Here is a 26,957-nt window from a genome sequence, read left to right on the forward strand (position 1 = left end):
ATCTTCTTCCAATAATTTTACTCTATCATCAAATACTGAAGCAATGACATACCTTAGAATAATAATGCTTTTCTGTACTGAACTGTGCAAGGTCTGGTTTTACAGAGAACTGTACCTCACCCCCTGAGAGGACAAGGCTGGTTTAGGCTCCCAGAAATCATTGCAAAAGAACCTGACTTAGTAAACTTACAGATAAATAACTAGTGGCTTGCTGTATAGTGCAATTCTCTTTACTATTCTATGAGTATTTGCATGCAAAATCAGATCTGTAAGTTATCTGTCAGACAAGCATGTGCATGTGTTAAAATTACTTAAATATTGATGGGTAGGAGTTGAATACCTATTCCTAGTCAAAGATGGAGAAGTGAAAACATATATCTACAGCTCTCTGATCAGTGAATTAAAGTGGACAGTTTTCCTACTTCTGATTAGGAAATATGACTACAAACTATTGTGACTACTTTCTGTATATATCCATTAAAAAGGAGGTTTTTCTATTCACAAATTACAAAAACCCCCTTAGGTTTTAAACATCAACCCTTTATAGTGTATGGTTTATTCAAATAGTTCAAATAATTCCTCCACATCTCATTCATAGCAGAAAAAAGAAAAATACTTCAAAAATTATTCAGCACCAGAGTACTGTATTACACATTTCCTCCCTCTTGACTTTTAACTGCACAGCAATTGCTCATGTTCTTTACTGTATATATTGCACTTCAGATATTAAAATTAAAAAAAAAAAAAATTAAGTATACTATAGTCCAGACATGATCAGAAGCACATAAACTCAATCTTCCATTTTTTAAAAGAGATATTAAAATTTTGTCTTATATCTTTTGACTTCCAGAGTGAGATACCTATTATTTTTTATTAGTGAAAGCAGTAGGTTTCAAGATTGCTGGGTAAGAAAATGCCCAGATGAATTTTATATGAAAAGATAAGGAAAGATGAATAAAATGTGAGACGTGCACTTGGAAGTTTTACCTTTTTAAGAGTAAAAATACTTTAATTTTTCTGTATTACAACATTACTTTTAAAAGCCTTGCGCCATCTCTCATTGAAGACAAGTTGAATTATCTTTATATAAGTGTGGAATTTTTAATTCAACAGATGATCTTTTAAAATTGATTTGCAATAATATTTACCAGCAGAACATCATGTTGCTAGTAATTAGTTTGAACTTTATGTTTTTTCCTATGATTTGCAGAAATTATTCAAGTAATATAATTTTAAACAATTTCACTTTCTGTGTAAGTAAGTGACAGGGAGTAAGGCGTTACATGTGTATGTGCATGCATGGGTGGGTAAACATATTTCTGTGTGGATATACCTCACCTGGGCAATCCCATAAGATGCTGCAGTGTACTTGTAAACAAGGTAATTTACATACTTTTGGAAGACTTTATCCAGTTGATGCACAATGCCTTTTAACTTTAGAATTTTCTTCATTTCATAAGATTTTTGAGCAATTGGGTACCCTAACTCCTTACAATCGCCCTCCTGTTTTTCTATTTAAATTCCATGTTTTCCAGCTGCTTAGAAGAGCCAGACTTCTTGCATAGAAACAGTGAAATGAAAAATAAAGATATGTAGTATGGTTTCCACAGAAAATATAGATTCCAAAGCTGGCATCCAAAATCTTGAGAGTCTCCCATGAAGACCTAGTGGAGCTTTTTGAAACCAGGCCTGTGTATGTTCCTGCAACTCAGAGCAAATTCCACAAAACCAAGTCTGCATTGTGTTAGAGATTTGTCTAACTTCTGCTGCTACCTTAGATAACAGATCTAGATTTTTGATTGGCTATTTCACTATTATCCAATTCTATTGTTTAATTATTACAAAATCAGAGGATCAGAAAATGGCTGGTCTCAGAAGGTACTTCTGGAGGGTGACTTGTCCAACACCCTTTCCAAGCTGTTTGCCTAGGATCATGTCTAGACCGCTATTGAATATCTCCAAGGATAGAGATTCCACAAACTCTTGGCTACCTTGCTAGTCCTGAGTCACCTCATACTGTAGAAATGTTTCCTGATATTCAGATGGAACCTCGTGGGATTCAATGTGTGCTCATTGCATCTTCTTCTGACACTGGATATCACCAAAAAGAGACTGACTTCATTCTCTTTGCACCCTTCCACTAGGTTTTTGTACACATTGCTGGGATCACCTCTGACCCTTCCCTTCTCCAGACTGGCCGTTCTAACTCTATCAGCCTTTCCTCAAACATGTCCTTCATGTCCTTCCAACATGTCCTTCAAAAAATTCATGACACTTTGTTGGATCGTCTCTAGCAGCTCCACATTGCTTCCTATTTTGCCTTTGTTTTTTTCTCTCTACTTGTTACATCTTATTTTTCAGAGAAATGTTTTCCAATCTTGGGTGTTTTCCTCATGGGAACATGATTTTGATCGGTCTATTGGAAGATCTAGCCAGTCAGTGTTTATATAACATTGATATTTCAACCCAGCCAGACTGAGAATAACAATTTGATTGAGTTGCATACAGAAGAGCTGTTAAAATCTAATCCACTTAATAGGAGACTATTTAAAAAGTAAATATTTACTAGTTAAATATGCTCAAACATGGGTGAATTTTAAGCATGCATGCTAATACCTTATTTACAGATTTTGTTTTTATTACAGTAGTATTGGTATAATAGCAATATTTAATGATTATCACCTCAGTTGTCATAGATTTTATTTCCTTTTCACTCTTGCAGAAATTTATTTTTTAAAACTGAGCATGTCTACCATATTTCTAGAATGTTAGTGGATTGTGCATTTCTGTATGTGTTGTTCCAACATTACTGTATTGTTAAATGAGAACATACTTTCACAGTTGTTTTGTGGGTCAAATTATATGGTCTAGATTGTATTTCAGCCTGGATTCTTGCTACCAGCATTGCTTTATATGAAAACTCTCATATGGGGAAAATTCTGGCAGGACGGTTTTTGCTTTCTTCCCTCCTATGTACTTTAATAATGTGTTGGAGTGTTTTCAGTAAATCAGAGTAATCCTTGCAAACTCAATAAAAGGAAGAAATGCAATGGTTACATGAGATACCAGCATGGTAATTCGAACCATAAGTAAGAGCAGATTTCTTTTCAGTATCTCACTTTCAGAGCTAGATATCAGCTTCCCAAGTACATTAGCTGAAATATTTGATTAACTTTAGTGTTGTTGGTAATCTATCTACTGATCCATAAAAATACATAACAATTAATACTAATTGCCTACTCAGCTATATTTGGAGTCCTGTAAGTTCATGAGTACTCATTATTTATGTTGTCCAACTATAAAAGAAATTTGGGAAGAACAGCAGCCTGGTTATAGAGGGGCAATTTAAAAAGTGATCTTACAATTCCACTTTTTGAAGTCAACACGTTTTGACTGTTCAGATTAAAATGGCTGATCTTGTTTATACAGCACTAGACTACTTTGTTATATTATTTGGTTATGATTATTACTGTTCTTAATTGACTAAGGCTAGAGGGAAAGAACAGTTTTTGTGGCTTGGTTGTGAGTTTAATTTTTTTTTTCATTTGATACATCTCCTTCTTCCGAAGCTTCTCTTCTTAATTTCCTTTATTTTTTTATTTATAGTTCTTTCTACACTGACCCAGTTCTGAAACAAGTTTCATGCATAATTGAGAAAAACAGTGCACAACATTAATTTTAGGTAGGAAAGCAGTGCAAGTGATAAAAATTTCCCAGACAAGACCAGTCTATTCTAAGAAATCACTTCTTGAATTGCTTTAGACTCCCATATTTCTGGTTTTGGGCAGTATCTTCAACCTGAGCCAAATTTTGTGAAATGATGCTTTGTATATGGATGGGTGTCTATTGAAGCACAGGTCTAAGACCAAATTCATTTTATCTCTGTATTACGCCTGACAATAAAGGCACGATACAAGCCCTCTCAGATAGTAAATACAATCATGTTTATCTGATGGAAAATAGCACACATATTAGACTTATGACCTTGTTTGTACGACTGCTAATGGTAATTCTTATGGTATTTGTTTCCAGTAAGACCAAAAGGATGCTTCTGACAAAGAAAGTGTCTCCTTTTGGTCAGTAGGGATGGCAGAGTATTCATAAACACAGAATTAAGTTTGGATTTCTCAAGTTGAGTGTTAATATCAAAATGCAAAATTGGCAAAAAGATTTTGAATGGATCTGTAAATATATCTTCTTTCACTACGCTGATGTATTAAAATGTCATGTGGTTAGCTGTGTGATGTTCTCACTTGCTAATGTATGCAGAAATATTTTTGTACCCTTCTGAAAGAGAGAGACAGAGAAAAGCAGGATTCTATAACAGAAAAAAATAACTTGGTATGATGGTATCAATAATTTCTGCATTAATAATTTTTGTGTTGCCATAGTTTTGAAACAGTTCCCATTTCCAATAAGTATATGTATAATTATGTAACTAAAGTGCATTATAAAATTTGAACATATTAGCATAACATCCTAGATATTGAACAAAACTAATTTTGTCTTTCTCTATTTTTAAGACCCAGATTTTAAGGACCTTGGTGTTTTGAAGCCATTGCCAGGTTGGTATGCTGTTTTGGGGGTTTTTTCTAACTTAGAGGCCTTTATACTCTGCTGTAGAAAACATTTTTGTTTGCTGTTCAGGTTTCATTTTTTCTGGTGTTTTGTTATTCAGTTTGTGAGTTTGAGATGGGAGGACCTGAAGGAATTGTGGAATCTGTACAAATTGTTAAAGAAGGAAAAGCTTCTGAAACTGAAGCAGTAGACTGTAAATGGTACATCCGAGCACCACCCCGATCCAAGGTCAGTCCTTCATCCACTTGCTGATTTGCCATTTAATTTAAGAAATTGCCTTTTCTAATATATTGTGCATTTCTTAGTACAGTCAGATCGTGTTCAATAACTTTACAGCTTGAACTATAAACTAATTTTTTCCTTCTGCTGTGGAAGGGTAATTTGTCATCTTTGCCAAAATAGCCACCTTTCTTCATAAATGATGATTTGGGCAGTGCTAATGTGTTTTTTGTGCTATAAGTAATTTTCTTAAATTCATCTTTAATTTTGCTCATATTTTTAAATAATCAATGTGTGTTTTAAAGTGGGAAGTAATCTTATAATTTTAGTTTTCAATATATTTCAAATAACTAACATAGAACAACTAAGGAGGTGCTGCTGGCTCCCTGAGGTCATCATTGTTTCTCATCTGGGAACTGTGAAAATGGACCTAAAGTAAATTAATATTCCTCTCTATAAAGCCTTTAATTCCTTTGGTTTAGAGACACAGACAAAAAGAGTTCTCATTTCTTTTCCTCCACAGCTGGCAAGCCAGGGCTTTGTAGGAAACATAAGAGAGCTACAATGAATTAAAAAATACTTTTCTTGGATTGCCCTTGATTTTATCTCTTGTCTCTTAACTTCTCAGTTATGGTATGCATTAATTGTTGCTGGCTACACTACCACTTCTTCCCTCTTTGCAACAGGAACAACTTCATGCCTCCCACCTACTTGCATTCACTGTGCTAAAGACACCCCACTGCACACTTTTTCTAGCTGTCTTTTATTGGACAGGAAAGGTTTTAGAAAGTAGAATTGCACTATTCTCTGCTGTCTTTAAACTGATAAGGGCTTTTTTGTATAACCTCAGTGAGCAGACTGTACTGAATATGTCATTGTTTCATCATCAGAATGACACATGGATGAATGCTGAAGGGTTCTCTTCAGGAAAGGTTTTCAGAAGAGAAAAAAATCATTGGTATCAGCATTTTTCTATTGGGAAAGTATAGGAAAAGAATTGGCTCATAAAGACTACAGATAAATGATTTCCAGAATATACTTTCATCTTATAACTTTCGGTTTTTTTAAACTTTCGGATAAAATTAATATTGATAGACGTTTTCAATTAAGTAGATGAGCTTCCCATTTCGCCACACTAAGTAGCGATATGAAATGATTGGACTGATGAATGATTATTCAGTGTGTTATAGGCAGTTTATATTCGTTCAGCGCAAATCTCAGTATCGATACAAACTTCAGGAAGAACAGATGGAAGGCAGCTCTGCCGATAAGGTTTTTGGGATTCTGGTGGACAAGAGGCTGAACATGCCCCAGAAATGTACACATCCAGCCCAAAAACCCAATTGTGTCTTGGGTTGCATCAAAAGCAGTGTGGGCAGCAGGGTGAGGGAGGAAATTCTGCCCCTCTGCTCTGCTCTGGTGAGACACTACCTGTATGATTGTATCCAGCTCTGGGATCCTCAGCATAGAAAAGACATTGACCACTTGGAGCAGGTCCAGAAGAGAGCCACAAAAATAGTGAGAGGAATGGAGAACATCACCAGTGAGGAAAGGCTAAGACATGAAAGTTTGTTCCATCCAGAGAAGAGAAGACTCTGGGGAGACCTTATCACAGCCTTCCAGTACTAAGGGGAGCCTGTAAGGAAAATGGGGACAAGTATTTTAACAGTAGTGGTAAGACAAGGTGTTTTAACCTAGAAGAGGGGAGATTTGGACTAGATATGAGGAAGATATTTTTACAATGAGGGTTGTGAAATGCAGGATCGTGTTGCTCAGAGAGTTGGTCGATGACCATCCCTGGAAACATTCAAGGCCAGGTTGGATGGGGCTCTGAGTAACTGGATTTAGTTGAAAACATCCTTGCTTATGGTAGGGATATCGGACCGGTTGACCTTTACATGCCCCCTCAAATTTGAATTATTCTATGATGTATTTAGGTATTAGTAAAAAGAAAACAGACAAACACAGAATTGTTATTAGAATCAGCACAATTAATTAAATAGTATTTCCCTGTAAACTAAATTCAAGTTTATGGTTGATCATATAATGCAATTGTGATATCCTTACTTGACCTGACTTTGAAGTTCTATATGATTCAAAGCCCTGCTAAAAATCACGACTTTACCTTCCTGTAGTATTTATCCTTACCTCAGTTCTGATGTAAAACTCCAAACTAGGTATTTATGTAACTGCAGATACATTGTGTATCAGAAGAATACTAAACTATCACTCTTAGTAGAGGGCTAAAATTTAAAGTTCATTAATACTTCATAAACTTCCATATCTGCATTTACTTGTGTTACATTCCAAGAAGCTTATCCTAGCTGAACGGTACCTGGAATGGAGAGCAACAACAAAGTTTTAGAAAAATGAAGTAATACTGAATGTTATTTAATGATATCTAGAAAACTGTGTGAAGGAGAGTAATACAATACAATAACGGGCTCTTGCAAGGAAGAAGGAATGCTGTGATGCCCATGTCTGTAAGATAACTCAGGGTTCCACTCTCTGGAAGAAAGCTTCAGGTTAAATATGAAGGAAGAAAATTCAAACATCAGGGAGAGCGATTGGTTCAGCTGGCATTGTTAGTGGTCTGAAAGTGCAGGTTAGATAACAACCTGTGAAAAAATGAGAGAAACATTAATAATCCTACATTTAGGCTGGAGGGAGAAGGCTGGACTGGGTCATCTCTTGATGGATCATGCTGTTCCCATCTTACAGAATTACCTGTGTGGAGAGATTGAGCAATATAAAAATATATAAATCAGTGTTTCCTAATGTAGAGTTGAAAGGTTTCACAGCAAGCTAGGAAAAGAAAAAGATTTTTCAAAGCTAGATTCATCTTTGAGGGGGTAAGACCAATTTAACATTTGAACTTAGTGTGGTTTTCCAAACTAATATATTTATGCACACACAGACAAGTATGCACATGCATAGATCCACACACATACAGTTATGGTATCATCATACTAAGACAAGCTGAAAAACATACAGATATTAAGGAAGGAGGAAACTGAATAAATTATTAAGAACTTTGTATGAAGTAAGGTTTCTGATAGGATTGTTTATGGGCCTGATTCAATTGAACTGGAATCTACTATCTATTTTTTACAGTCAGCTTCCTTTGTCCCTATCTAACCTTGAATAAATGACATATTCAGTACAGTTATTTAATGACATCATTTTAATTTATGTCAGTTTGCACCTATGAAAACAAGCTCTCCTGCTAAGAACAGTGAGAACTCCACAGACATCTTTAAACCCACATGTTCCTGTACCCTGGGCTGCACAGTTTGTTACTGGGAATTATGCCTAAAAGGCAAGAGTTTCTCAGAGAGAATTTGTGTTGGATTTTCTCATCTTTAGTTTCTTAATTAAACTGTGCCAGAATGTGAGTTGCTGCATTTCAATTTGGCGTAAGCTCATCCAGTCTAAACTGTCTGCAGAAGCAAGATGCAAGTCCTTCCCTTGGTTTCCAATTCCAAATTCCAGCCAAGTCTGAGCTCAATATATGAGCAATGAGATCAGCCAGGAAGTGTGTACTTGAGGTCTGTAAGCTTGAGCTTCAAACTGACAGTCTAGGTCTAATGCTTCTGTCCTCAGTGTTCTGGAATGGGACAGAGAGCAGAAAATTTGTTGCACACTCTTAAAATAGAGCCATCATTGATTGCCTTGTATCATACACACACACACACACACACACACACACACACACACACCCCGATGCAGACACACACAGAGAGAAAAATAAATCTGAAATGCATGCAGATTCCAAACATTCTCTAAGTGCAGAAGGCAGTCTGAACACAACTTATATGCAGAGCTAGAGTCTTATATAGTGAAAGTGACTAGTTGTTAAGTCTGTGTTTCTTGTAATCATTCAAAGTCAGTTCCTGCTGAGTAAGATAGCTGTGAGTTTTGAGTGGAGTAACCCTGGGGTTCTGCACTTCATATAGAATGTGACCGCAATTAGTATTCAGAGCAAGAATGGAAAATTAAGAAGAGAGCTGCTGACTGGAAGTGCTAACCCACTCAGAACAATAAAGTTCTGGAGGGATTTCCTGATCTGAAAATTCTTCAGTGTAGAGCAAAGCCCAGTGAAGGAAGTGTATAAGCTTATTGTAGAGTGATTTGAAAAATTTCTGGGACATTATTCGCTGCAAGCAGTGAATACACAAAGATTTTGTATTTAGGAGTAAAAAATAAGAAAATTAATAGAATTATAGTTTTTATACTTTCTGTTAAGGGTGAAGCATTGGGGGATAATATCAACAAGTGTTTTTCTATGTTGGATGAGTCAGCATAGTTTGACAAAACTCCCAGGAAGATAGAAACATGTTTGTGCTCTCTTTAGTGGGTAACTGTCCCAGCAAGGTACCTTTGTGTCATGTTTGTTCTTTGAGAGGCTCTGTAGAAAAAATAAGACAGCAGAACTTGATAGTAAGAACAATAAAATATTTACAAATATGATATTCTTATGTTGTGAAAAAAACTCAGTAAGCAGTGCCATTTAAAACACCATTTACTGGGCACATCAGAAAACACTCTGGGCGCCTCAGAAAACCATATCAAAACAGGAATTAATTTGAATGTAGTCTAGTGGAAATAATCTATTCTGGAGGAAAAAGCAATAAGTACATTTAAGCTGAAGAAGTAGTGGGTGTAGCCTCTTTATTTGCACCATGAGAAATAAAATGAAGTTATAAGCTAGTTAGGCAAAATGATGTCTAATTCTCTTGCCCAGCCTGAACACGATATTGGACAAAGGTTATAGCACTCAAGACTTAACACAAGAGATTAAGAAAATCCAAAGTGTCAATTAATGAGTGTCTACATTTGACACATCATGGCAGCATCCTTAACCCTGAGCTGCCAGGGGGTGGTGGCATCTGCTTCAAGCAGAGCCACTGGGGAGCAGTGGGAAGGGAATACAGAGCACATAGGAGGGAGCCAGGATGAGGGAGGCCACATGACTAATGAGACTGGGACAGGCCTGGCCATGGTGGCTGGGCTTGCCCAGGCAGAGGGGCTGGCCCAAGCACAAGCTGGCCAGCAGCTTGGCAAGGCTGGAGTGGTGAGGAATGAGGCTGGAAGCAGGGCAGTGGGACCCAGTGTGATCAAGACACTTGTATGTTTACTGAGGGTTTGCACTGTTACCTGGCAAGCTCCTGACCAAATGGAAGGATGACCCTTTGGTTCCAGGTGCCCACCTTACTAGGGAGAGCAGTCTGGAGAGAGACTGGGCTGTTTTCCGTGCATTTTCAAGATAGTCAGGAGCAAACATGAGGTGAAGAAAATTGCAGAGCTGCAAGTGAGTCTGTTTAAACTGATCTGACTAAATCAAAACATTTTCTGCTCTCCCATGTGAAGTGGAAATTTGTGCTCTTAGATGAGGCCTGTAAGAAAAGCAGTTTAAGCTGTTGGCACTGGAAGACTAAGATACACTAATTTTTGGAGGCTTCTAATCAGTTGCAGAAGAGAAGCTTTAAGTAGTGCACTAAAACTTAATAGGAGCCACTTCAGTGGTGATTCTTGAAATGTTAGAGAAAAATAAAATTTAAAGGCTGAATAACTTAATCAGAGCTTTGCAAGCTTCAGATGATCTCCTTCTTTGAAGCAGCTCTGAAGCTTATTAACATACAGATAATGCAAAAAATATTATGGATTTTAAAAAGTCGAGCACATGTATATATGGTAAGTACAAGGTGAACAAATTATGTTTAAACAAGTACAAAATATTATTTTCCTACATTAAACTATTAAAATCCCTTATGTGAAATAGTTTTGTGAGACGAAGGTGCAAGCCAAGTACATGTTTGGAATCTTTGCTATGAAGGCATGCCAATGCACATGCCAGAGTAATGCTGTCAAAAACCTCACTTTTAAGTTACCATGAATCTATTCCATTCAAGTAAAGAAATATAATGAACTTAATCCTCAAACCAAATAGCTATTAAGAAATATAATTTTAAAAATGTATTAAAGAAAGCAATAAAATGTCTGTCAAAGAGAACAGCAGAATCAGGACTTGATTTCCAGTTTTCAGTGTTAAAAAGCAGAATAGTACCAAGGAGTTGTAAATATTGCCCACTTATGAGCATTTTTGGAATGTAAAAGAAAAAAATGAGGATGACTTGACAGAGTAAATGTCAACTATTGGATAGTCACAAAAGTTTGAAGAAACAAATAGGACAAAGCAAAGAAATCCAAAGAGCTTCACCTGTCTAGAAAACTCATGTTCTGATACATGAGCCTTGGTTGTGAATCACAGTATCTTAGAAGCACTATATAAAATTATCATCTTTGACAGACAGTATTCTCCAAGCTCAAGAACAGAAGAAAATATGAGGTATGGAGCTCTCTGTTTGCACAGCATGGTCCCAGAAGGGCCATAGTCGCAGAAGGACTAAAAATGTAGAATAATTCTCCAAAATAACAAACAAAAATCCAACAAATCATGTATTATTAGCACTTTTGTATTGAAGTAATACTGATTAAAAAAAAATAGCATCCAAGCAAGAGGACAGATCATTGCAGATGACAAATTCAAGCCCCGTTGATAATATTCTTTTTAGTCTGTTGTACTTGGTGTCTACTTGCCTTGAAGGAATTCAATTAGTGTTGCACAATCTGCTTTACAAAAACTGGATTTCCCAGGCCTAAATACTGGAGGTATCATCTGGAAAGTACTTTGTTAATCACACAGAGCTGAAAAAGATCTCGAAAAAAGCAGGTGTTGTAACTGATCACTGAGCAATGGGACAATTTAACCCAGTCCTCTGTTTACAAGTGAATTGACTGAACCCAGAAGGAGAAAATGTAAAATCTGGACATTATGCTTGGATGAAGAGGATATTTTTCTCTTATGTCTGAATTACTTTTGGCAGCTGAACGATGGCTTTTTGTTTGGTTTGGTTTAAGGCGACTGGGTGTCTCTGCAGATATATTAAGTCTGATATGCTGGGATATGGTTTGAAGCTTTTTCTGACTGGCCTGATCAATCATGTTGTCATCCCTAACCTTCAGTGATTGATTAAGAGGCAGAACTCATCAGAAGTGATTCACTATGAGGAGATTATAATCTGACTATTTTACTGAGGTGATATGTTATTTGTAGTTTATAATAATTTTGGGGTTTTTCCTAGTATGTTCAGTCAGAGATTTTTGTTGCTTTCAAATCTAAATGAAAAGAAATAGTAAAAATTTCCCAGAATTTCCTTTTTTGATTATTATTTATGGTGGCAATACAAAACTTACAGGTGATGAGAGAATTATTTAAAATATTATGTGACCGAGTGTAAATTACATATGCCACGGTTGCAGTGAGGCTTTTTCAGTTTTGTTGCTAATAACATTGACATTTGCAGTGACATCTCAAAACTCAGTTAATCTGATACTTGAGCAGCCCCTTCTCCTAAGTAATGTGGAGCTGATGACTTGACAAAAGTGTCTTATTAAAATTTTGCAGCAAAAATGTGAAAGAAGAAGATATGGCAGTTATGCTTCTTCTTTCAAATAAGATGTTCTCTTCAGCAAGGATGCCTCGATTATGCTAATATAATGTGTCAGTATCTGTGGAAATGTTCATTCCAAAACCTCCTATTGACATCAATGAAAAAATATTTAATGAAGGCAGATGGTGGTATTTGAGTCTGTGACCTCTTCTTTAGTTTATGTTCTTTCAGGGGAACAAACTTTCTTATCCACTGATGGTAGAAGTAATGGCTAAGATCTCTGTAAATGAAATAACCAGTAATATTGACAATTTTTCTCTCACTTTCTGATGCATTTGTTTTAGTGACATCCACATACCAGCAAAAGTAATGAGAATATTGCCACTGATTTAAAAAAGCTATGTATAGGGAACATTTTGCATTAAATAAGGGTTTGTCATATAATCAGTTTTATTCTTTCCCTGGGGAACTCAATTTATTATTAGTCATTTTCTTCTGCCAGTGTGGGTCTTACAGCCAGTGACAGGAACAATGGCAAATATATAGCAATGAAACTGTACAAGTTGGCAGAGGCGTGCAGAAGCAATTAAATTATTCCAGCTCTTTAAAATAAAATCTGATCCAATATCAGGTTGTCAGTTTGTGTAATCAGTTTCCAGTTTTTAAAAATGCACTGCAGTCTTAAGTCAAAGGTCTGATTCAAATAAATAGATTAAAATATACCCACTCATTTCAGGGTTGTTGCACCAAGTCTTCAATATTTTATAAAAAGTTCTGGGAGTAGTCATCTCCAAAGACAATGATGAAAATGAAGCTCCAACTAACCTCAGAATATCAGTAATTTATTTTCTCTAATTTATGAAACTTCATGCCATTGGAGAAAGTGGCATGTTTCTTCTACTAGATAGACACAGATTTTTAAGTCAAACATTTTTATCCAGTGGTTCCACTACCTATCATATGTATATGTTATGGTGTTGGCTGAATTTCCCACACGGAGGAATGAACAGGTATCACTGACAGCAGAATTCAGGCTTGGGAAAAACGGAAGTTCACTGGAAGACTCAAAACAAAATGCTGAGTTATTATTCTCTTGATTCCTTTTCAGTATTTATGACTGCTACTCTAAGAAATATTTTACTATTTTATAAGGCTGGTGTGCCTCCAGAAACTAAAGAATGTCAAATGATAAGCCCATAGAAATAAGATTTTGTCTGTACAACAGTACAGACAGTTATATGAACCGTGTTTTTGAACAGATCAGGAATAATTGATGAATGCTGGAAATTGCTGGGAGAGCTGATATTTTGTAACCACAGTGAGGATCAGCACACATTTCTTGTAAGAATGAAAACTCATAAAAATTACATCTCCATACTGAAATCGGATAACCTTTCAAAGAAATACATGTACTTATATATGTGCACATGCAATTGTACATATAAATGCGTATATAAAAGGCAGCAGGATAGAAATAGAGAACATGTGAACTAGTGTGCAAGGCAGTATACAATTTTGCACAGTACGTATGATTTTACTACTGTTCTGCCATCAGATTAATGTAATCTTTTTTTCTAGAGTAAATATGAGCTTTTCTGAAGAGGGGAACAGACAAAAATATGATGTGGTGCATTGCAGTATAACTTTCTGGTCTATCATGTATATATATATATATGTATGTATATATATGTATATGGCATATAAATATAAATGGTGTACATATGATAGGTATATGCAGACAGTAAAAGCAATGATTCATTAAGAAAGCATGTTGCATGCCCTCTGTTTTTTGTGAACAATCTATCTGACACATTTCTCTTCCTGGGAAGCAGTCACATGTATGCAATATTGCCTATAATCAGCTGCAGGAAAATTTCATTGCATTACCTGTGACAAGGCTGGCAGGCACTGGGACACCTGTCTGAAGCAGATTGCTTCAGGTAACTGAGGAAAGAAAAGCAAGGGGCACATTTAGTTCCCTAAGTTATGCAGAGATGTATTATGGAGGTCTCAGCAGTTTGCCAGGAAAGGCTGGGTGCCAGGGCTGCACAGTGACTGTCTCACCCTTGCTCAAGAAGGAGGATCTGGTGTCTGGAACACAGAAACAGCTCTCTGGTGTGTCCCAAATGTGGTCAGTCACTGGGTGTTTGTATCATGGCTCTGCCTCTTCCCATACCTCCCTCGCCTGTGTGGGATCCCCCCATGTGGGGCCTTTCTCTGCCAGCACAATAGTGTGCATCATTTCACTGTCTTACTGAACAACCAGTAAATGAAGTGAGAAACACTATAAAAACTATACCTTGATATAAAATATTTCCATCTCAGTATGTCTCTGTCTACTTCTGTTAGTTGTTTCACTTTGTAGAGACCAATACAAGCAGATTCCTTATTTTTTGGTATATAAACTCCAGGATATATGGTGAAATTAAAGTACACTTAACTGCACTTTAATTGAAATATATCCCTCTGAACTCTTCTGAAAGATGAAAATGATGTAATATGAGTAAGAGTCACTGTAAGAATAACAGATTAGAAAAAAAGATGTGCCTTTGGTATACCTAAGTAAAAGTTTTCACAAATATTCTTTTCAGAGCCACATTTATGCGAAGCATAACAAGGAATGAAAAATACAATAATACAATATCTGAAAAGGCCCATTAAAAAATCTGAGCTATTACTAAACTGTAGCAGACTGCTTGAGAGCACATAATTCTTAAACCATAAGAGTTTTAATATATTAACGAAGTGAAATTATGAGGTTTGTTGCTAATAGGATATGCACTGCTTGTGTACTTTTTGCGAAAGCAGAGGAGCTTATAAAATATTTGTTCTGTCCATATAAAGAAATACCTGAAGTCAATAAAATTGTTTGGAAATAAGTATATTTGATGTCTAATACAGTGGAGATTATTTTTTTAGTAATTTTTTCAAGTGGAGGTCCATACAGCTCAATGCTGTGTATGCTTACTGCTTTTTTATACAATTTCTGTCCTAACTGACCTTTCTGTAACATTTCCCTGAAATCTCAGGAGTACCCTTGGCAGTTTGATTATGTATCATGTATCTATTGAAAATAGTACTTGCTTTCTCTGTCAATTTGATGTTGCTTTTATAATCAATTGCTTTTAAAATTGGTAGTTTTCCCTAAAGTCCATATACACTTGGATATCAAATAGTAGTCTTTTATCCTCACCAGTGCTTCTTTTTAAGTAGATTTAAAGAGTTCTTTGCAAAGGGCAATATATATATTACTTTATGAGAAAATTTAGCTTGCATGCAAGAGACATACTTTTCTAGGAGTTTCCACAAAATATGCTTGATTTGAATCCAGTTAAATTATGAAAAAGTATACCATAATGCTTTGTTTAGAAGAGCTGAGATGGTGGCAGATCCTTGTGGAAACATAAAAAGATTAATGATGGAGCTCTGCCTGGCTCTTAGGTTCTCATTCCCTGAATCAGTGTAGCAGAAATGTATAAGATGACACATTGACTCTGGGGAGGGAGCAACAATGATTTGCCTTATTATTTCACATGTCAGTCATGTAATAGAGCAATATCGTGCCAAGCAGTAAAAGAAGAAATTTCTATCTTATCTGTCCTTCAGCTTGAAGAACCATTGCACATACTTCTGAAAAAAAAGTATATATTTGCAAATTAGCACCTTACTGTGGGTAAGAACAAAGAATTATCTAGATCTTCTGAGACATTCTACTTGGAAGAAAGACAAAATACCAGGAAGTAGAAACAGTGCTCAGTTTGCATATTAATGGCTTTCCAAAGAAGTGCCCTATGGATCACCAGCTCCAGAAAAAATATTTTGATGGAATTGTTGTGTACTTTTTCTCCGGCAATGTAAAGCAAAGTTGCTTAATGTTTTTTTTCAGTCATTCTCAAATGTCTGTACATGTTCCCTTTTTTGTTTGGTTGATTTATAGATCTATTTGCGATTTTTGGACTATGAGATGCAGAATTCCAACGAATGCAAAAGGAATTTTGTAGCAGTGTATGACGGAAGCAGCTCAGTGGAGGATTTGAAGGCAAAGTTTTGCAGCACAGTTGCTAATGATGTGATGCTGAGGACAGGTCTGGGTGTAATCCGCATGTGGGCAGATGAAGGCAGTCGAAACAGCCGATTCCAGATGCTCTTCACATCTTTCCAAGAACGTAAGACCCTAATCAATGCATCTTTCTTTCAGTTTGTTAAATGATACAAGTCCCAAAATCTGTTAATATTTTCTTCATGCAGAGCAGCCACTGAAGTATGTTGCCAAATAAGCTATATAAATATTCAACCAGTTTTTATTCCAAGTGTTTGTAGTAAGCAATATTTTTTAATGCAGCAGAGAGACCACAAGATTCAAAACCAAGAAAACAGGTACAAGTGGTCATGACCGGTCCAGTCATATAGCTGTGACTTTTGTCTGATCCCCAAGCTGCATGAAAGTTTTTCCTTACACAACATGGAAAATAATACAACTCTGAAAGTTTTTGTGAAGTCGGATAATTTTCTCTGATTTTTTTAGGTTTTTTTGATCTCATTATGATATGAATTTGAAGAATACCTTATGATTATTTTAGCACAAGTAGTGGGTGTGTGCATATAGCAGTGAACATATGTGTCAGATATTATTAAGCAAAGAGTTTAGGGTTTTTTTGTAGTAACAAAAGCTTTCTAAAAGCCTTTCATATTTTGGTTAACATTCTCTTTATGTGGCTTACATGTATTTATATTTTTATATGAAATCTGGACTCAGATAATAAGCAATGTAAAAGAAGCAAAATGTAGTTCTAGCCTGTTTAAGAAAAGAAACAATCAGGCAAATCACAAAAATCCCTCAACAAAACCCAGTAGTTTTGTTCACTGAAAACTCTTGACCCAGATAATCCTGTGAAAGACCTATGAAAGATATCTATTTGTTTCCTTTGATAGGAATAATACATATTTGGCCTCTTTAGAAAGGTGCATTTATTTTCACATGCTGGTTCATGTTAATTTTTAATGTGTTTTTGGTTTGTGCATCGTGTGTCTGATGGAAAGATTTCCTTGTGGCTGCCAGTGGCTGGAACGAAGGCTCAACCCACCAAATACATTCTTCATCTGTATTCTGTGTGTGTGTACCCTGCAATGAGGCAACGAGTCTCTGTTGAGAACAGCTTCCATAATTCCTTAATTATGGCTCTGATTAAAAAATTTCTGACATTTTACATGTCTGAAACTTCATGAACCACTGTACTCTCACATTCACAGCCTTAGGGTGGATTATATTATACTTGCCTGCAAATCAGGCTGGGGTCTAAAAGACACTGAGAACTCTTGTTGAGATGATACTGCCCTTTTCTCATTTCTGCAACTGGAGATGTCTTGAATATTCAAGATCTGATTCATTTTTTTTCACAAGGCATCTTGATCTGTTACCTTAGAAACAACTGCATAGACACTGGAGGTTCACAGCATATAAAGAACTGGAGAGTGAAGCACTATGATGACTAACTTGAAATGAAGGTTTGAAATAAGTGTATGTTTGCAAAGCTCTCATATTTTAAAGGATAATAAGGAAAAATGTAGTGGGTTTTTTTTCTCTTACATTATTCCTAATATATTTACCTGACATGCTACATCTTATGAGCTACTCCTTTCTTGTAAGCAGATGATAGTTTATACTGAATAGTATTCTGACTGAGAAATTCAAAATACTTACATAATGTGTTTCCTGTCAATTTGCTCTGAAGAGTCATTGCTCACTAAAAGCTGAAAATTTATTAAAGGTTAAACAATACTTTGAAATATGTCTACATAGCCTGCTCATAAATAGTAGAAAAAATTGCATCTGTGATTTTAATGCTGGGAATTAACTTTAAAGATGTAAAGGTGATGCAGATGGTATTTTCTGTGTCTTGTCAGTTGTCCCTAAGTGCTGCCCTCCACCACACACTGGTGCTGGCTGTCAGGAGCTGGCTAGAACAGATGTCAGTGAGACACACTCTGAGACACAGCTCATGGCACGGAAACTGCAACGTCTTTCAGCAGCGTGTGGGAATAATTAGATCATCTGCATGGAAGAGAAGGAATGTCAGACCTCATTCAGGGAGATGTGCATCAGGGAACAGACACCTGTGTGTCTATTCAGGGACAAAGAAAGAGGAAAAATATTCTATTTTGTTCATATAAAGCTGAGAAAGGAACAAAATAGAACATTGCATTTATGTTGCAGTAATGTGCATCGGAAAGAGTGACAAAGTATTTTCTGTTCCTGTGGGAATGACCAGGAGGTGTTGTGATTTGTTACTCCTATAGTTCCTCTCCTCAGTGTGGAGTTAGGCTGTTGAGACTGTGAGTTTTCCTTTACACAAGGCTCTGTGTACTGGAAGTGGTATCCTGTGGAAACAAGCTACTAAGCCTGAGCATTGTTTTCTTTCAGTGTGAGTCTATTCAATGTTTATTTCAGTTACAGACCCATTTCTTGGGGACTTGACATTTGTACAGAACAGAGAAATCATAGATTTCTTCTATGATTGTTTTTACATGTTTCAATCAGTGTGTTCCAAATCCATTTAAAATATGTATGCATTTTTTTGTTGGCATCTAAAAAGTAGTCTTACAAGTCTCCAAACCTCTCACAGTGATTCTTTCAGAGCAGCAGTACTATAAATATGTCTTAAGGAAAGGCATACAGCATGCAATGCATGAGGTTGTTAAATTCCCTGCACCAGAAAATCAGGAATGATTTTCATCATTGTCAAAATAGTAGTTGAGGTCTAAGCAACTCTTAATAAATGATTAATTCTTAATAGTGATAATTCATAGTGATGCTCTGATATTTCATTGTCAGCATTATTAACTATTCCAACAGCCATTTTGGGTTTGACTCCTTTTATCCTTATCTTTTTAATTTTTAAGATACCTTCTAAGTATGATCATATTTTTGTACGTGGGAGTCACTGTTACACTAGATTTTAAATATCCAATAAATTAATATAAGCATCAGTAAAAGGTAAACAAAAATCTGATATAATCAGAAGGTGTCTGATCATCTGGTAAGAAGACTTGAAAAATGAATCTTTGTTTTCTCACCCACTGACTAAATGTTCATTTCATTTTCTGTGATTGAAGAGTGATCTCCAGCCTGATTAATGACAGACATGCTGCACCCACAGCTTCTTCAAAGAGCTGCTCCTCAGCAGACACACCTACGCTTTAGCCTAAAAGCAGATTTGTAGAACCAGGGCATATGGCATAAGAGAAAAACCCTATGTATGCACAGCAGACAAGATGTTCACTTTCTCACCTCTGACTGCCCTTTGGTAGCACGGCTTCCTTCTGTGCCCATAACCCTCCACCAGAAACCCCAGACCTGAAAGACTTCATTCCTTCTCTTATTGTCCCTTTGAGCTCAAAGTCTCTTCTTAGAGCCCTGTCACAAGCAACTTTCCTAATGGAGCACAAGTTCTATCATTCTTATCTTATTTTTATGAAGAAAACCCATATTTGGACAGAAGTCTAAGGCCAAGCTTTGAAGAGTAGTGTGCAGTTTGATCAAGTAATGGCATTCAAGTCCTTGTTTACAGACTTGAGAAAGATCACCCAGCATGGGCAGTTCTTTAATGGGCAAGAGGGACTGTAGCAGCACTAGGGACTGTGTTTTTGTGGCAAAGCTAAGGGAAGTACTGAAAAAGGGAACAGCAAGCTCTTTAGTGCAACCTGTAAAGAGGCAGCTTCTCTTTGCAAGGACTTAGGTATGTAAACAGATTGCAGCTTTGCTGGTTCTGCTCTCTGCTTCCACACTAATATTTTAAAAAGAAACCATTGGAATTGCCTCGTTACTGGTGAGCACTCATCTGTGATTTTCTTCCCTTCTGTGCTATTTGCAGCTATCTCTAGTGAAAACCCCTCCCTGTCTAAGCATCCTAGTGACTCTGAACAAAATAATTCTTTGTGGTGCCCAGAGTGTATTAACAGAACACATGCTGGAGGTCTGAGCACAGGCTCCTGACCTGCCATTCTCTGGTGAGTTTGTATATCAAAGAAACCCTGAACAAAAAAACATGAAACCACATATAGGTGTTTTTGAAAGACTAGATTATTGATCTGTATATGGTATTAACTGTCCATAAAAGTTACATTTGTCTTTCACAGAGCTGTCTGAAGGTGACTGAAAAAGCATCAGTATTAAGCCCATTTCATTTCCAAGTTTCTAATAGCTGTATTTTTACAAGCCTTTTTTTTTTTTTATTACTGGCAAATCATATACTTGTAGTGCACAGTATTATAACAATCTGAATAATTTTATAATTTTGATAAAGCACGTGAAATTGTCTCTCAATAAATAGTTGTCCTTGAAGAGACTGATAGAAAACTTCTTCCTTCCAATGATGATTCAAGGAACATCTAAAGAATTTAAATTTTCCTTGTCTTGTGGAGGAAAGAAAGTATTATTTTTCATTAAAGAACAATGGGAAAATCCAAATGATCTGTACTTAAAGAATTTGTGTGTGCAGAGCATGATGCAATGAGCTATCTTGGATAGAGGAGGAGTAGGTGTGAAATTTCTAACAACTTCAGTGTAAAATGTTTCTCACATCTAACCATTGTTGAGATTTCAGAGTTTTCCCATTCACCCTCAGAAGGAAGCAAGACCTTTCAGAAATGTTATGACAAAAAAGGAAGGGGAGAAAGGAGGGAGAGAGATAAGCCTAAAAATAACAAGTAGGGTAGGACATTTGTCTAAGATTATCCCATCCTGGCCTGAAATCCCTGCCTTGAAACAGGCTCAAAGGGTAAATCCACATGGTTCAATGAAGTGCAGCATAGACACCCAAGCTGGCTGGCTCAGCTAGTTCACACCCTGGAAGCAAAGGAGTTGCACTAACTGTGGATGGTGCTGAGAAATAGTGAGACGTACACTGGAGAAAGCACGGCACTGAAGTGGAGCAGCCAGGCTGCGCACCAGTTCCATGACAGATCTGCTTTTAGCTCCATCTCGTAAAAATATTTTGACCTGCCCATGATTGCAATTGATATCCAGAGTATCCTGCAATGCCCAACAAAATGATTCTTAATGCACAGAAATAGTGTGTTTTGTTACTTATGTAACAATACCACAATGGTATAATAATTGTTAATCACATGGAATATTTAATTGTTATACTGCTTTACAAATTCTGTAACTTTATAGTATAAATTGAAATGCCTTACTTGTGGCCTTACTTGTGACCATTTATTTTATTGTCAGAGTGAAACCAGTATAACTTTTCTAAAAATATAAATTACAACTGCTTTTATTTCATGTAGCTTTTTAAGGATGGCATATGGAAGAACTATTAATACATTTTATGTTTCTCTGCCTTAGGGCTATTCAGGATTAAAATATGTTTTAATAAATTTAAAAGTGTCGATTGCAGGCACATGCATTTCTAAAACCTTCCTATAAAATATAGGCTACTACATTGGTTCAGTTTTTAAGAATTTTGAAAGCAATAACCTTCAAATACCAAACCGAAGCTTTTTTGAATACTGTGGTGGAAATCTTCAGAAATATAAATAATATAACAATCTCCTAAATTGTACTAGAAACAGAACATATTTACATTCTTGTTAACAGAAAGAGGGTTGTTATTATTACAGCTGGTGTTTTTAAACATAGGTTTCTATACCTGAAAAAGACTGGGATAGCATGTCTATTCCTGTTAACACACATGGTTATGTATCTGCTAGGATAATAGCACCATCTTCTGTTCAGTGTAAATAGCTGTTGCAATGCAGGAAATGTTGCATTAAAATTAATTCCAGAACTATAACATTTGTTTGCATATTAAGATACAAGGTATTCTTACACATAGCACTCACAGCCATGAAAAGAAAATATTATCATTAAAGTAATGCAGAATGAAAATGTTTTGTATTTTAAATATTGTATATATGATTTAATAAAATAATTATATTAAAATTATTATTGGTTCAATTACAAACTAGAAAAATAACCTCTCATAATTTTTTTCTTTAATTAATGATTTAATTTAGAATACAGTATTTTTGTGCTGTAAAAAGCAAAGAATTGATTAGAGATCTTATTAAAATATATCAGGTCAAATTATCAATGTAGTTCTAATTTTCTCAGCTGTGTTATAATTATTATGAATTGTTCATCATGCTGAATATGCTGTCTCACTTACTTCTAGGCCAGTACCTTGGTAGAGCTTGACTTAAGGCAGCTTTGAGTCACAGGAGAAAGAACACAATTGTGTGTTCCCAGCTGTTACTTTTAATCTAATTATGAAATCAGATTTTTTTTCAGAGGGCCATGGAAGGAATGGAAGGGACTCCAGGATATGGTCTGGTTCAATCCTTTTGCTCTAAGCAGGGTCAGCTACAGCAGGTGGCTCAGTGGATTTTGAGTATCTTCAGTGATGGAAACACCACAACCTCACTTAGTAAACCATCTCTGGCACAGTGTTTGACCAGCCTCAAAGTAAAAGTTAGTTCTTGCATTCCAAGGGAATTTTCTGTATTGCATTTAGTGTTCATTGCTTCCTGTCACTGGGCATTGCTGAGAAAAGCCTGGCTTTGTGTTCTTCACTCCTGCCCAGAGGGTGTTTGGATGCATTGACAAAAGCGTGCTCAAAACAGTCCCAGCTTTCTCAGCCTCTCCTCTCACCCCCAATATCTCAAGCCTTTAAAGGCCTTCATGGACTCTTGCTGGGCTCACTGCAGACATCTGTGTCCCTTGTGAGCAGAGGAGCCCAGAACCTGACACAACACTGCAGATGTGGTCTCTCCAGGTAAATAGAGGGGAAGCATCAAACCTCTCAGCCTGCTGACAATTCTGTTTTTAATGCAGCCCAGGACAGTGGTGGCCTTCTTGGCCACAAGGGCACATTGCAGGCTCAAGGTGATTTTCAAGGTGACCTTATTGATAGCAGAACATTTTCTGCAGGCTTCCTTTCTAGTCGGTCAGTCCCCAGCACGTACTGGTGCATTAAATTATTCCTCACAATACACAGGACTTTACATTTCCTTTTGTTGATCTACTTGAAGATCCTATTTGCCCAGCCCACTGAAGCCTCAATCAGCAGGACTTTTCAGAGATAGTCAAGAGTGGCTTCACAATGATGTGAGTCACCTACTGGGGGCATCACAATGGAATCCAGGAGTTCATGTCTGTCCTTCCCTAACCTCAGCCCCTTCCACTCAGAGAAGCCATATTTCTGCTGGGATCATGCTGCCCTACCGTCACCACATATATGCATCCTTTCTAACTTTGAGCTTAGTCAGGAGCTCATTGACCATCCATGTAGGATAAATGCTACCTTCACTTGATTTTTGGCTAGTCCAGATATTCATCTGCTGAGCTTGGAGGAGGTGATCTTACAGGATCAACCAGCTCTCCTGGAACTTGTATCTTTCCAGGACCACCTCCCATGGTATTTGTCCATCCATACCCCTCAATAGTGACCTTTTGCTCTTCTGAGGCCCAGAATTAGGATTGTGCTTTTTGGTTTGTTCCTTCTTTGAAGCATCTCAAACTCCATCATCTCGTGCTCCTGACATACACCTTCCCAACTGATTCTTGTTCATAAAAGTATGAGGAACAGCATAGCTACTTTCATCAACTCTGTGATTAGCTGTGTCAGGAAGTTATCAATGCACTCTGGAAACTTCCTGGCTTGTACCCTGCTGTGTTGCCTTCTGCAGATATCACGTGGTTCAAATCCCCATAAGGACCAGGGACTGTCATCATGAGGCTACTTCCAGCTGCCTGAAGAAAATTTAATTGACTGCTTGACTACTTGATGAGGACATCAAGTAGTCCAGACATAAAGTACAATATTGGTAGCTTTCCACTGGGCTTTCCACTAATCATGACCAAAAAGTTACTCGGCTCCTCACCTGGGTAAGCTCTCTGCATTGCTGCTGTTCTCTTATATAAAGGGCATTTATACAGTGATAGGAAATCCCATGGAGTGATATAGGACGGCTTCTGGTGTGTGGAGAGGTTTGTGCTGTCTTGTCTAATTGAAGTTGAAGATAGCAGTAGTTTCCTTTTGTGAAAACATCTACAAGCTTGCTGTCACGTACTGCTTGATTCCACTGTCATCTTGGGTTCTGTAACAGCTTTAATACTGCATCAGGACCAGATCCATCTTGCTGTGAAAGAATCTTGTTTACCATCAGTTCATTTATCTATTTTTTTGTTACTAGAATGTCCTTGATGTAGCGTCCCAAGACTCTTTTTCTGTGCATTTTTTTGGGCAAGAAAGCAATTTTTTCCAATGTACAACAGGACTGACAAATCTTCAGCTTCTCTTTATACTTTCATTCATTCAAAAAAAAATACCTTAATTAGAGTAGGGAAAACATATTGACTTCTTGTCCAGTTTAATCACTCTGCATTCATGGGACCACAGAGAGAACCTGGCTATTTTAATTTTACAAACATGAACAAGAGTTATTAGTTTTCTGAATCTTACATTTGGGTTTCTCTCATACTAAGTTTGCTGTACTGGATCTGAAATTGCTTTGCTTCATTATTCATCCTGTTTTGACATTTATTCAAATACCATTTTTTTCCTCCTTTCTCTTGCTTTTCATTTTCAGATGTCCCTGTCACCTTTTTGCACAATTATTCATTCTTCTTAAATATGAAAAAAGGCCTTTTTTATTGCTCTTTATTTTTCTCTTATTATGAAACATTTCCTAATATTTTTCATTTGATAGAAAATCTCACTATTTCTTTTAGTGCAGAATAAAATAACCAATTTGCATTATTTTTTCCTGTAGACGCCTCTCTTTCTTTGTCTTATTTTCACTTCCTTTTACCTTCCTTTAGTTCCCCTTTTCTGCTTATCATCACCATACTTTTGAATTCAGTCAGCACTCTGTCCTTCTGACTTTGCTTCTAAGATCCTTTGTGCCACTCTGAATGTTTTGGTCGGAGTTTTTTTGTTGTTTTTGTTTTCTTTGTTTTTTTTCTTTGTGGCTTTAATCATATAACCTATCATAATCCTGCAAGTATTTGTTTGTCTGCTTTTGTATTTCATATTTCTCCATTGTTCCTCTGTCACTCCTTGAAGTTTTTTTTTTTTTGTTTGATATTTGGGCCTTTTTTTGGTACACTTTGTATTTTGAATGGGTGCCTCTTTAGATCTTCTTAGGTTTCTCACTTCTTTTGGCTCAGAGTAGGCAGTGAGGCTGTTTCTACATGTGGGAACATCCCAAAAGATCTTCACCTTGCCTGGAAACAGGGATTGCAGCTACAGTGTGAAAAGATGATTATGCCTCTGATGTGTTATCTACGTGATGTGTCACATCATGATGTGGTACAGCATCCTCCAGGCTCAGCCTTCATTGTCCCCAAATGACAGCAACAGATAGATAAGGACTGTCCCTAAATATCCTCCCTTTCTAATATGCACATGTGCTCTTCTGATCTGCCCAGCATGAAGGAGAATCCTTTCTGTAACACACTTAAAATGTCACTAGGCTCCCTGAACCTCAGGAGATGGCATACCAGATTTAAAAACAAAAACTGAACAGTGGACAGGCTGGTTGATGTCTTCTGGCTAAGAGATACAGTATATGTACAGTGTTACATCTGAATGAGTGGTTGCATATTTAGGGTGTGCTTTTTGATTTTGATGGCATTTACTCTTTCCTTAACACAACATAACTGCTCCAAATAAGCCAATTATGGATATCTTAACTTAAACACTTATTGGTAAGTAGATTTATTGACATGATCTATTGAGTCATACAAATCCTTTGTATTGTCCTTCATTTGCAAGCCATTAAACCATTCTCTCTGCTATGCATTTATGTTGTCATAGGAACTGCTTCTAAAGTTGCAGAGGAGAACAATTTCCATGAAGTATCAAACTTGAAGTATCAGTAATATGAACACCAGTACTGCTTTCTAATTAGCTAGGGGTCTTAGCTTATTATTTAGCTCTCCCTTAAAAATAATTATAATAACACTTTTGGGTTGCTTGGACTAAAAAAAATACATAAGGAGTTCATTTTTCACAATTTAACACCTACAAAGTTTGTGGCTCTTCTAAGTTACACAAGTCTTTCTTGTTTAAAGAAGAGATATGAGGAGTAATTTCTCTGTACTATATTATGCACTTTTGGAGCAATAAGTTCACAACCCTGGCACCAAATGATCTCCCAATACTTCCATAAACACCACAGTTTAGCAGCATCTTCGGTACCTTCCAAAGGCTTCCAGGTGATTTCTTCACAGTAATAATACATGGCCATCAGTAAAACCATTTTCCTGCAGCTTTAATCTGCATGATTCTTCTTGGCTATGGGCTTCAGGGACACTGAAGACTGTTGTGCTTCTTCATCTTCATACTTGTGATCAAAAGGGTGCTTCTTAACTGTAGCCTTTTTATGACTAAAAGGTTTTTAGAATAGTTTTACTTTGTGTATAAATGGTCAGATACCATTGATATGCACCGTCAAGTACATATCTTCTTTGAGTCACACAGTTTTCTTACAAAATTGAGGTTTCAGCAAAAAATTTATAAGATGTTATCTGTCACTCATTGGATCAGCCTGGGATACAGTTAACTCTTTTCATAGCAGCACATAGGGTGATGTGTTTTGGTTCTGTGGTTAAACTGTTGATAACACATTGGTGACTTCCCAACAATGTTTGGAATCCAACTTGCTATATCCAGGAGAGTCATACTAGGGAAAGGTTCA

At 36.6% G+C, this 26,957-nt stretch overlaps 1 protein-coding gene across 3 annotated transcripts in view; it reads left to right on the forward strand.

Annotated features, from left to right (window-relative positions):
* The window catches only part of NETO1 (neuropilin and tolloid like 1), a 62,902-nt gene that overhangs the window by 29,862 nt on the left and 6,083 nt on the right, over positions 1-26,957 (forward strand). For 2 of the 3 annotated variants that reach the window (XM_064432254.1, XM_064432252.1), the window contains exons 5-7: positions 4,524-4,565; positions 4,679-4,806; positions 16,189-16,417. In XM_064432254.1, the coding sequence (XP_064288324.1) occupies positions 4,524-4,565; positions 4,679-4,806; positions 16,189-16,417 (399 nt within the window). Of the gene's footprint in view, positions 1-4,523; positions 4,566-4,647; positions 4,807-16,188; positions 16,418-26,957 lie in introns of those variants that run through there. The other variant, XR_010368448.1, reaches the window with a different exon arrangement.

This window comes from Passer domesticus, chromosome 1 (assembly GCF_036417665.1).
Source record: "Passer domesticus isolate bPasDom1 chromosome 1, bPasDom1.hap1, whole genome shotgun sequence".
NCBI classification, from domain to species: Eukaryota; Metazoa; Chordata; class Aves; order Passeriformes; family Passeridae; genus Passer; species Passer domesticus.